Below are 12,685 nucleotides of genomic sequence, written 5' to 3'. Positions count from 1 at the left end.
TTTAAAAAGAGGTCCTGCCACGGCAGTTTGGACAGCTTAAGCTTACTGATAAAAATCACCTCTAGAAATCTCTAAGTCTGTACCGGGCTCAGAAAATGTGCATTTCCCCGGAGTCTGCTGTCCTTAAAACCACCCTTGGGAAAAAAAAAAATCACCTCTATCTGCCCATCCCAAAAGATGTATAGAAATCCAATTCCCAAGTTACTTATTAAACACAAGAACTGGTAGGCTCTAGGAAAGGCATTATAAACTTGGTCTGTTGGAAGACTGATCTCTCTTAATAAAGCAGAGAACAAAACATCAACATGGGCAGTCATCATGTGAGTATTAATTGCCTTTTGGAACCAGTTTTAATTTTGCTTAGTCTGTGGGGGAACTTAAACTATGAAATCATAATTAATAATGCCATAATGTACCCCTTTGATTGCTGTTTATTGCTGGGGTTAGCAATAGTATGCCAGTTGTTAAGTGCATCTGAGATACATTTCTTCCCGTTGGCTAAAAATGTCATCGGAGGAGCACAGGAGAATTGTTTATAACAGTAAATTGTATTTTGCAGAGAACAGCAAATGGTTAACCTATATTTATGAACTGTATAACTAATGCTGTTAGGTTATGTCAACATTGTACAAAAAAAACCTTTAGAGTTGCTACCAAAGGCAAATTCATGTCATGAAAACTACATTCAGATTTAAAAAAAAAAATACTCTTATAGGCCATATAATTTGCATTGAAAGGTGAAAATATCCCACTATTATTTCTAAATAATATCAAAGAGCCAGATGTTTGAAAATAGCTATAGACTGGGTTGACTATTTTATTGTTTGCTGGAAATGTCTTAATTATAAATAGCCTGTGTATAATTTGTAATCAGTAAGAATTGGCTAAATCTTTATTTGGAATCAACTATGTCAAAAGACCTAACCATTGAAATATGTATATCCCAGCTATGCTCATAAAAACGTTTAAGACTTTTCACAGCAAGATGGTATGTTCTATGTCTACTAAAAAGAGAATTAAAGGGGCTGGGAGTTTGCCCTAGTGGTTAAAGTGCTTGCCTAGCATGCATGAAGACCCAGGTTCGATTCCTCGGTACCACATACATAGAAAAAAGCCAGAAGTGGTGCTGAGGCTCAAGTGGTAGAGCTCTAGCCTTGAGAAAATCCAAGGACAGTGCTCAGACCCTGAGCTCAAGCCTAGGACTGGAAAAAAAAAAAAGAGAGAATTAAACTGCCTGTAGACTAATTTTGCTTATAAGGTTTTTTTCTTTGCTACACAGGAAAACCACACTAAGCTGAATACAAACTTACAAATATTTTTTGCAGTCATTATTTTTGAAATCATTATTTTGTACATAGCCTTTCTTTTTATCTCCTTTTTTTCATTTTCTTTGTCCCCAGTTCTGGGGCTTGAACTCAGGGCCTAAGCACTGTCCCTGAGATTCTTTTGCTCAGGGCTAATGCCCTACCACTTGAGCCACAGTGCCACTTCTGGCTTTTATCTCCTCTGGTAGTTAGTTGGAGATAATAGTCTCATAGTCTTTTCCTGCCCAGGATGGCCTCAAACCATGATCCTCAGGTCTCAGCCTACTGAGTAGCCAGGATTACAGAAATGAGCCACCAGCCCCTGGAGTACATAGCATTTTTATAGCAGCCAAAACGATGAGCTATCTAGTCAAGATGTCTTCCAAATAAGCTGCTCTACTTTTAAAATGCTTGAAATTGATTCAGATGACTCGCTCAGGAGTGATCATTGATTGATCTCTGTATTAAATTTTCTCTGTGGGCTGGCCTTGAACTGTGATCCTCAAATCTCAACCTCCAGAGTAACCTAGATTACAGAGGTAGGCCACTGAAATGGGCTAACATTCCCTTAGAATGAAGTGTTGGAAGTAATCTGGCCATTGAACATGTGCAGGAGGAATGAACACACTGAAATAAAGTTAATGTCCTACAAAATATTTTCCCAGCATTGGCTTATCATTAAAATGTATTAATTCATAAATTTTATTTCATTGAGGGCCCAGCACAAGGCTCGCATCTATAATACCAGCTAGTCAAGAGGTGGCGATTGGAAGGCTTGCAGCTTGAGATCAGCCTGAGCAAAAAAAAAAAAAAGTGATATTCCATCTCCACAAATGAGCCTCAAATGAGCACACAGCTGTACTTCTAGCCACACAGGAGATGGAGATAGGAGGACTATGGTCTAAAGCCAGTCCGAGGAAAAACCATGAAACACTATACAAAAACAAATTAAAGAAAAATATGTATGGCTTAAGTGGTAGAGCATCTCCTAGCAAGTTCAAATCCCAGAACCAACAAAAAAAATGTTGCTTGAGCATGCCAAACTAAAACTAGAATGCTATGTCAAATACTTTTTCATTACTGTTATTGTAAAGGTGATGTACAGAGCAGTTACAATTACTTAAGTCAGATAAAGAATACATTTCTTTTTGAACACTGTCTCTTCTTCCTTTGCTCTCTTCCAGTTTTTCCCTCCTGTCCCCACCCATAAGTTATGTAGTTCTTTTTCAATTTAGTGTCAAGTAAGCACCCATGACTATTTATTCACTCTTTGTCCCTCTATTTCTGTGCCCTCCTCCTCCCTCCCCAAACACAAATAAATGAATAAATAAGACAAAAAGAAAAGAACAAAAACAACAACAAAGAAAATGCTTCTTGTTTACATTTCCTGGACTTTGTTTTCAGCAATATTATAAAATGCTACTTTTTTTATTAAAAGATTTTAATAACACTGATTTTTTTCCATCATATTTCAAATGTCAAGTTTAACAATGTATTCAAGAATGGAATCTCTATGCAATCACTGGCACATAAATTTAAGAACAAAATTAAAATTAACCTGAGGATTTATATGTCACAGACACATACCAATCTATATAGTATATAGCATTCTGTCCACAGAGTATATATCCCATCATATATTTTTATGTCTATGTAGTTATATTTATATCTCCAAGACCATATCCATAACCTTGGGTACCCAAATACTGAGTCATCACTCTTGTACTGTTTGGATCTAATATCCACATATCAAGGATACCATGCCTTTTGTTCCTTTGGTCTTGGCTTATCTCATTCAATATGATTTGCTTTAGTTTCATCCACTTCCAAGAGAATGCCATTATTTAATCTTATCTGTGGCTATGTAGAATTCTATTGTATATATGACCACATTTTTTTTGCCAGTCCTGGGGCTTGAACTGAGGGCCTGAACACTGTCCTTGGGCTTTCTGAAGTCTAGTGCCCTACCACTAGAGCCACAGCACCATTTCTGGCTTTTTTCTATGTATGTGGTACCGAGGAATCAAACCCAGGTCTTTGTGCATGCTAGACAAGCACTCTACCACTAGGCTAAACTCCTGGCCCCTGTACCACATTTTTTTTGTATCCGTTCATCTGTCTTGGGGGGCATCTGGGTTGTTTCCATCACTTGGCTATTGTGAATAGTGCAGTGATGAACATGGCTGTGCACGTGTCCTTATCATATCCTGGGTTATGATGTTCAGGGTAGATGCCCAGGAGTGGTATGGCTAGGTCATAAGGAAGGTCTATTTTCAGTTTTTTGAGGAACCTCCAAACTGCTTTCCAGAGTGGCTGAACTAGTTTACATTCCCACCAGCAGTGCAGTAGGGTTCCTCTTTCTCCACATCCCCATCAGCATTTGTTGTTGTCTGAGTTCAGAATACTGGCCATTCCGATTGGGGTAAGGTGATATCTTATGGTTGTTTATATTTGTATTTCCTTTATGACCATGGATGAGCATTTATCATTTTTGCCTCTTCCTCTGATAAATCTCTCTTTAGTTCCCTTGCCCATTTAGTGATTGGTTTGTTGGATTTAGGGAGGGGATTAGTTTCTTGAGTTCCTTGTAGATATTGGATGTTAAGCTTTTGTCTGATGTATTGCTGGTAAATATCTTCTTTAGGTTTTTATAGTTTTCATTAAATAATTCCTTTACATCCTTGGTTAAGTTAATTCCTAAATATTTTATTCGTTTGGGGGCTATTGTAAATGGGATCATTTTCTTGATTTCTTGTTGGCATACAGAAAGGCTGCTGACTTTTGAAGGTTGATTTTGTATCCTGCCACTTTGCCAAAGTGGTTTATTAATGCTAAGAGTTTGGGACTGGAATTTATTGGATCGTTCTGTGAATAGGGATAGTTTAATTCTTCTTTCCCTATGTGGATCCCTTTAATGTTCTTCTCTTGCCTTATTGCTGTGGCTGAGGGTTCCAGCATTATATTGAAGAGAAGTGGAGAGAGTAGGCATCCCTGTTTGGTTTCTGATTTTAAGGTAAATGGTTCTAGTTTTTCTCCATTTAGTATAATACTAGCTGTAGGTCTGTCATATAGGGCTTTAATTGTTTTAAAGGATGTACCTCCTATTCCTGTTTTCTCTAGTGCTTTCAGCATGAATGGATGCTGTATTTTGTCAAATACCTTCTCAGTGTCCAGAGAAATTATCATAGGATTCTTAAAACTTTAGAATGCTACTTTCAAAATTACTACAGAACAAAAGAAATGTTTAAATTAAATATCAGTAAGATGTAAGTCAATGATAATCAAATACATTTTATCAGCTTCTTATTATATGTAATGTTATCTTGGTAAATGGGTTTCTATTTTACTGTTTGAGTTTCAGCAAGTGTAAATAGGAAGTGGTATGGGGTTTCAGACCTACAGGGTTTGTCCATTCAACCTACAGAGAAATTTTTATAAATTATACTCCCTGTATATTCTAGTCCCTGTAGTGTTCTCTTGGTTCAAACACATGGTTTTTATATATGAACTCTCTCTCTCTGTTCTTTATTCTTTTGCTCCAGCAACAGTGAAATATAATTTGGCATCTATACAATTATAAGTATAGATATAAATGCAGGCATTGAAATTGTGAGATAGTTCTTGGTCATCGTTAATGAGCCAGTGCACTTCATATTAATTTTTAACTTAATATCAGCATTAAGTACCAAGAAATAGTGTTTCAATTCCTAAGGACATATCCATAGACTGAAGTCCATAGATAATTATTTGATAAATCCTATTGTAAACCTGTTATTCTATTGCCCAGAAATTTTCCCTAGGATATTATAATCTAGAATCGTAAGCAATTCTGAAAATGAACCTTGTGCTTCATGCTTTTTTCATTTGTTTATTGTGATCGTTGCTAGTTCTTTCAACTGAATATCTGGTGTTTGTGGCAATGGCTCATACCTGTAATCCCAGCTATAAATCTACTTAGAACTGCAATAACCAAGATATTGGATTATTATCAATTGTTAAGTCATACAACATTCAAAGAGTATGCTTAGTCTATAGGAATGCCCAGTGAAGTTCTCAGAAAAATATGATTTACAGAAAAATATGTTTAGTTAGCGAAATGGCTCTTTATTTCTATTTCAGTGGGGTGCTTTCAAAGGGTCTAGAGGGAAATGGAGAATTAAGGTGGGTTTTTTTTGTTTTGTTTCGTTTTTTACTGGCTCAGTCATATTTATTGAAACTTTCTTTGCAAAAGCTAAACTCTAGTTGCCCAGCAGCCCATCAACAAAAGAATGCATAAAGAAAACAGGGTACATATTTGCCATGAAATATTACTCAGCCATGAAGAAAAAAATAAAATTATGTAGTTTGTATGAAAATTAACAGAAACTGGAAGTCATCATGCTGAGTAAAGACAAGATAAAATAAACCCCAAATATCTCATGTGGTTAGCTCATTTGAGAATTAAGTTTTTGTTACCATGGGCAAATGGTTATAGAATACAGGCAGGACAATGGGGAGGAAGCAAGACATAGGAGAGCCATTAAAAACCATGGAAATAATCACAAACTCAAAATAATTGATGAGCCAGGTATAGTGACTCACACCTGTAATCCACGCTACTCAAGAGGTTTGAGATTAGGAGAATCAGACTAGGGCCAAAGTTCATAACACTCACTCTCAACCAGAAGCTGGACATAGCAATATATGCCATTATTCTAGCTATGGCAGAAAGGATAAATAATGGGATAAATACCCAGGTCAGCATGGGTAAAAAGGGAGACCCTGTTCCAAAATTAAGTGCCAGAATGGCTGGAAGTATGGTCAAGTGCCAATCTAGCAAGTATAAAGTCATGAGTTCAAAGTCAGATACTGAAAAAAAATAGGAGGGAACAAAGGAGCTAATAATTTCTAGGAAATTATTTACAAGAGGCTCTTGAAAGGACTACAACAACATGTGTTCCGTGGACTAGTAGAAGTAGCTATGTTGTAAGGACATTTGCCCGAGATGCAGAATCTGAGGTACACCAGACCGCTTGAATCCCATCTGCATTTCACAAAGAACCTTAACTCTCACAGTAAAGCCTTGAGCAAGGATGAGTCTGGGGAACAAGTTCTCCAGCTTGCCTCATATTGAACTTGCCTGGGGAGGTCTAACAGCTACTTAGGCCTGAGTTCTACCCTCAGTGGCTCTGAGTTAATTAGTATCATGTCCTAGGCATCACAATTTGTAGGTGCCCCCTAGGGGACTCTTGAAGGTACAGTAAAATGGAGCATACCACTAACCTCACAGACCAGCTCTGCTGATTATGGCTGAGACAAGTGGGTACCCTGTGTCTATCCATGAAAATCAATTTGTAAATGCTACAACATATGGCCAGCGGTCTGCCATGGTGTTGATGGACATGCCAAGTAAGTGACTTGCTTGTGCCAATATTTAGCCACCATAAATATTGTCTAAATGAGAAACACATTTAGGATTGTGGCAGATGAACACAAGGTAAATTTACATGAAGGTGCGCCAGAGTACCTGGAAGTTATTGTGACAGGTGGGGAGTAGGTCCAGATTCTTGAGAAAAGAAGAGAGGTTCTAGAGGTAGAAAAATATGTGGTGGGAAGTTTGAGGGGAAAGGCAAGTATGGCATGAATCAAGTAAAATTGTGATTCCCAAACTCAAAAGAATCATAAGCCCGGTGCCAGTGGCTCACTCCTAGCTACTCAGGAGGCTAAGATCTAAGGATCACAGTTCAAAGCCAGCCCGGGCACTAAAGTCCATAAAACTCTTATCTCTAATTAACCACTAGAAAACTGGAAGTGGAGCCCCATGGCCAACCAAAAAAATGAAGAATCAGGCTAAATCATGAAATCATACCTTCCATACCAGGAAATCAAGTTTGGTGCATATGAGACTGGTGGATATGTTGATTGTGTTCTGGGTAGACAGCAATGCATTCAAGCAATGGAAAGCAAAGTGGAATTGAGAAGTCAAGGGAACAGTTGAGCGGAAGACCCAGCAAGTGACTCCACCTTGAAACTCAAGAGAGAAGTGTGAGCTGAAGGCAATTGCAGAAGCGTGAAATGAACATTGTTATCGTTTTGAAAAATTAGTAGGTTTTGATTACACTACAGGATTATGAGTGGATTTTTAAACAAAGAACATTGCATTATCAGTCCTAACAGGAAGTTTGAAAGCATTTCAGGGACATCTTTAAGGATGCCTTTCCATCTCACCATCTATGTATGTGGACCATGTCCCCGCTGGCGGGCACATGTATCAATCCCCTATCATTAGACAAAAAAGAATTTGTCTGGAAAACTCCAGGAAAATATCCCTTTCTACATCCCTAACCAGAACTGGTCAAAAGACCAACCCTAGACTGGTAAAGGGAAAGAGGATAGAGTGTTATAATTTGTCTCTAGGGCTGAGAACATCATTTTGTTCTCTCTCTCTCTCTCTCTCTCTCTCTCTCTCTCTCTCTCTCTCTCTCTCTCTCTCTCTCTCTCTGTGTGTGTGTCTCTCTCTCTCTGTGTCTCTCTCTCTCTCTGTCTCCTTCTCCTCCTCTTCCTCCCCTCTTTCTACTTCTCCTTCCTTCCTTCCCTCCCTTACTCCCTCCCTTACTCCCTCCCTCCTTCTTTCTGTGTCAGCTTCATTCTCTCCTGATGAAAATGAGCTTTGTCTTTGCAGTGGCACAGAAGGCCAAAGGGAGTTAAAGGGAGGTCTTACTATCAATAGCTCAGGCACTGCACGCACTGACTATCCCCAGGGAAACACAGTCATCTCAGTGTCATGGGGTATTAGTTCCAGAAGCCCCTCTTAGATACCGAAACCTATGTGTGGTCAACTTCCTTATAGAAAATGTTGTATTTGCACATAACGTGACTATCCTGCCATGTGGCATAAATCATCTCTAAATTGCTTATTATACCCAATACTATCTAAATAGTTGTTGTGCTGTTTCAGAAATAATGACAAGGAAAATCTCTATACATATGAAAATTTGGGAAATATTTTTGTGTTCTATTGAATCTGTAGGAGCAGAGCTCAGAAATCTGAAGGACAGGCTCTCTCTTCCATCTCTCAGTATCTATATGTAAAAAGTCAGGGAGAGGGCCGGGAGTTTGGCCTAGTGGTAGAGTGCTTGCCTTGCATGCACAAAGACCCAGGTTCAATTCCTTGGTACTACATATATAGAAAAAAGCTAGAAATGGTGCTGAGGCTCAAGTGGTAGAGCTCTAGCCTTGAGAAAGTCCAAGGACTGTGCTCAGGCCCTGAGCTCAAGCCCAGGACTGGCAAAAAAAAAAAAAAAAAGGTCAGGGAGAATCTAATTTGTACAAGTCACGAACCCCGTGCTTGGATGACCTCTGTGATCAAAGCTGATTTAACCTGTCCTTGTCACAGGTTAATCAGTAAAAGCATGACTGATACCTTGTAACTATTATTTTTATTGACGTTACCAGTTTTGCCAGGACTGATACTAAAATTTTTTGGTTACTGAGACAGAATAAAGACTAGATTAGATAAGAAGGAAGTAAAACAATTCATCTTTCAGGTGATGGGGGCTTAGATGATTATAGTGAGTATAAAAAGAAGATTAAAATGTTACAAGATGAATTTATAAAGAAAAGAGAATTAAGCAGGCTTCAAGCCAATGCTTAAACTCTCTAAGAGAAAGAATGACATCCATTGTTTTGATACTGATTGAGATAGGAATTTGCTCAAAGGAATGTAGCTATTTTACCTTGTTTCCTTTATAGCAAATCAGAACTTGTTCACACAATGTTGGTTAGATACCAAGATGCCCCACCTTGGCCCCCAATAGGCTTTCTTTTCAATTTTATCTGCCCATTTAACTTTGACCCTCAGGGATTAAAAAATGAGTCTCAATTTCGGTTTCTGGTTGAATTGGCCAAAAAAAAAAAAAAAAAGAGCCAGCCCTTGGCAATATAAAAAGAAAATAGATCATTCTTTTCTAATGAGAAATATGCTTCATTTTTCATACCTCCTAAAAGCATAGTTCTTTTCATAGTTGAAAAATAGTCATCATCTCCCTACAAGCACCTCACCATACAAGCTCCCTTTTGTCAATGCAGTACAGCAGTAATTGGCTATCTGGAAGTGTAATGCTCTTTAGAGGCCTCTGACTCCCAAAACAAGCCATGCAAAACCTCAAAGCAGGCTCTTCCCCAAGACACAAATGTTGTTTTCAGATAAATGAATGTTATTCTGCCCCTAGTAGGAATTCTAAGTTCTCAAGCCCACAGCGCACTAAAGGGTCCTCAGATGAATCACCAGAGGACTGTCAACAGAGCTATGATGTGAGCTGTGAAGCCACAGCTATCAGACTGCAGATGAAAAAGTGTCAGGTGGTGACAGCTGGGTCTGATCTCAGCTCCAGCTCTTCCTGCTCTTCCCTGATCTCCCTCCTACTTCCCTGATCTTGCTGCTCCTCTTTCATATGTATCCTCTGGGTTCTTTTGCAAAATAAACACACACAAAAGATAGACATGATGGCCTACTTCTAATCTTTCCTTTCATGGAGCCTTAGCAATAGGTTCCTGGAGATGGAGGTGGTATTTACTTATCACAAGTGACTGGGGAGATGGCCAGGAGCAACGAAATGAACCTGTGCTTCTAGTGGTGAATGGCATATATCTACTGATGACTTCCCTGAATAGCGCTGGGGGAGAGGCCCATAGCTGTCTACTGTGGGCATACTGTGGGTACAGTGGCCCGCCATCCTGGTTTACTTAGCACTGCCCCAGTCTTGTCATTGAAAGCCTCAAAGCCCAGGAAAGCCTGGGCAACCAGAGGTCAGGAATTCCTTCATATTAAGGGGACATTTTCTTACATACATTCATTCTTTACAGTTGCATGACTTTGATGGTAATTTTTTTTATGATGGAGAGATATGAGCTGTCATTCAATCCCAACTTTCTCTGATTCTGAGGAATCAGGAAGCTACAGAAAGGAAGAGAGGATGGGAGAGAGGGATGGATTTGGAGGCATGACTCAAGTGGTAAAGTGCTTGCCTATCAAATGTAAAGTGCAGGGCCCCACATTCAAATCACAGTACTCATAACTATTGTTCTGATAATGATCCCTCTATTATTCTAAGGGTAAGATGTTTTAAAAAAGAAAATGGTGAGAAGAGAAGTAAGATGGGCGCGGTGGCTCATGCCTGTAATCCTAGCTACTCAGGAGGCTGAGATCTGAGGATCAAGGTTCAAAGCCAGCCCAGACACAAAAGGACCAGAGACTCTTATCTCCAATTAACCTCTAGAAAATAGGAAGTGGGGCTTGGCTTAAGGGTAGGGTGGAAGCCTTGAGCTGAAGAGCTCAGGGACAATGCCCAGGCCCTGGGGTGGGGTGGTAGCCTTGAGCTGATGAGCTCAGGGACTGCACCCAAGCTGAGTTCAAGCCCCATGATCCACAAAAGAGAGAGAGACAGAGAGAGAGAGACAGAGAGAGACAGAGAGAGAGAGAGAGAGAGAGAGAGAGAGAGAGAGAGAGAGAGAGAGAGAGAGGAAGAAGGAAGAAGAAGAAGAAGAAGAAGAAGAAGAAGAAGAAGAAGAAGAAGAAGAAGAAGAAGAAGAAGAAGAAGAAGAAGAAGAAGGAGAAAGAAGGAGGAGGAGGAGGAGGAGGAGGAGAAGGAGGAGGAGGAGGAGGAGGAAGAGGAGGAAGAGGAGGAGGAAGGAAGAGTGTTCTCAGAGCTTGTAGAGGAATAGAAGAGGCATTTTTCCTCCTCTGCCAGCCTCTGAGTCATAGATAAAACTCTCTGCCCAGCATTCTTAGAGCACCTCATCTAAGAATTTTGATAGGGGCCCAGAAAATCAGTAAAGCTTCTGGATCCAAACTGTGAAGATTTGAACCCCATTCTATCCATTAGCAGCTTCCTGACCCTGGGCAAATTCTGAAGCTCTCTGTACAGTCCCACAAAGCATCACCAACCTCAGAGGAGTGTTGCGAGGTATTTAAACCTCATTTAAGAGGTATATATAAGTTGTCTCAGCCAGTGCCTGATGTAAAACAAGTTCTCTGGGTTTTGCTGTCATTCTTAATTTTCCTTTTCCCCCATTAGTTTCTCTGAGACTTTTTGCCCCTATGATTACTTTTTCTAAGTACAAAGTCATTTTCAACTTTGTAGTTTTCTGTGCTGGTTCTGGGCCTTGAATACAGAGTCTGGTGGTCTTGCTTAGCTCTTTTGCTCAAGGCTAGCACTTTGCCACGTGAGCCACACCTCCACTTCTGGTATTTTGCTGGCTAGCTGGAGATAGAGTCTCTCGGATTTGTCTGCTTGGGGTAGCTTCCTACTATGCTCTTTCCTTTTGCTCCTGGTTAAGAGACTTAGACCATGGTGTGCTGTGAATCCTGGTCCTTGCTAATCCTCTCCTCTCCACATCCTCATTTCTTACCAGCCCAGACAACAGCTTTCCATGGATGAGTTCACAGCCACTTCTTGGGCCCTCTTGGCTTCAAGCCTGGACACCAGACAACCATTTTCAAATATTTACCAAGAAGGATTCCACTGGAAATATTAAACAGCCCCACTGCCACGCCCTTAGATTCTCATCACACTTCGGGTTTACAACTGACCCTTCTCATTCTCGTGTCACCAGACATCCTGCAGCCTACGTGCTGTCAACTGAGTACAGTACTGCCCTTCTGTACCCCCAGCATGATCACACCTCAGAATCACACAGCACCATCAGCAGGCACATGCCCACTGGAAAGATGACACAAAGCAGGCTCAAAGCAGGCCAGCTTGCCAGGGCTGTGCACACAATATGGAAAGGTCACTTCCCCCAGCACGTCTTTCCACCTCTCCCTTCTCATTGTTTGTTCAATCTGTCGTCATCTTTCATGTACCAGCACTGATGTCACTTTCTCCATGGAAAGGCCTTTCTCTTCTCCGCTCTTTGTACCCAAAGTGCTACTTGTGTACAATCGCTATACATCTATTTAATTGTTTATTTTCTAACGAGTCAGGACCTGGCTTGAGGGATCATTGTAGTCCCCCTCGTTAGCAACTCCACAGAACTTCTGTGTCTTTAGTGAAGGGAAGGAAGACAGGGAAGAAGGGGGGCGGGAGGAGAAAAAGGAAGGACATTAAGGAAAACAAGAGAGGGAAGGAAGGGCCATGAGAAGGAAGAGTGGTTGAGTAGAGTTTAATTTGTCTACTGTGTATGTGTATATGTGTGTGTAATATGCATGTGTATATGGAGCATATATGTATATGGGACATAAATGTAAATGGAATATATAAATACAGAGAGAATATATGTATGTATATACATATAAATGTATATTTGTATGTGTGTGTACCAGTGTTGAGACTTGAACTCAGGGCCTGGGAATGTTCTTTAGCTTTTTCACTCATAGCTAGTGCTCTACCACTTGAACTGCA

General features: G+C 40.0%; 1 protein-coding gene across 1 annotated transcript in view; it reads left to right on the top strand.

Moving 5' to 3' along the window:
• The first annotated feature begins 244 nt into the window (after nt 1-244).
• Nucleotides 245-12,685, top strand: part of Anxa13 (annexin A13) — a 45,757-nt gene continuing 33,316 nt past the window's right edge. Inside the window, exon 1 of the mRNA XM_090339353.1 lies at nt 245-320. Coding sequence (XP_090195479.1) covers nt 306-320 — 15 coding nt within the window. The 5' untranslated portion in view covers nt 245-305. The remainder of the gene's footprint in view (nt 321-12,685) is intronic.

This window comes from Megascapheus bottae, chromosome 9 (genome assembly GCF_031878675.1).
Source record: "Megascapheus bottae isolate mThoBot1 chromosome 9, mThoBot2.hap1, whole genome shotgun sequence".
Taxonomy (NCBI): Eukaryota; Metazoa; Chordata; class Mammalia; order Rodentia; family Geomyidae; genus Megascapheus; species Megascapheus bottae.
Note: the sequence above shows the minus strand (reverse complement) of the source record. Positions and strands in the feature narration are given on the sequence as shown.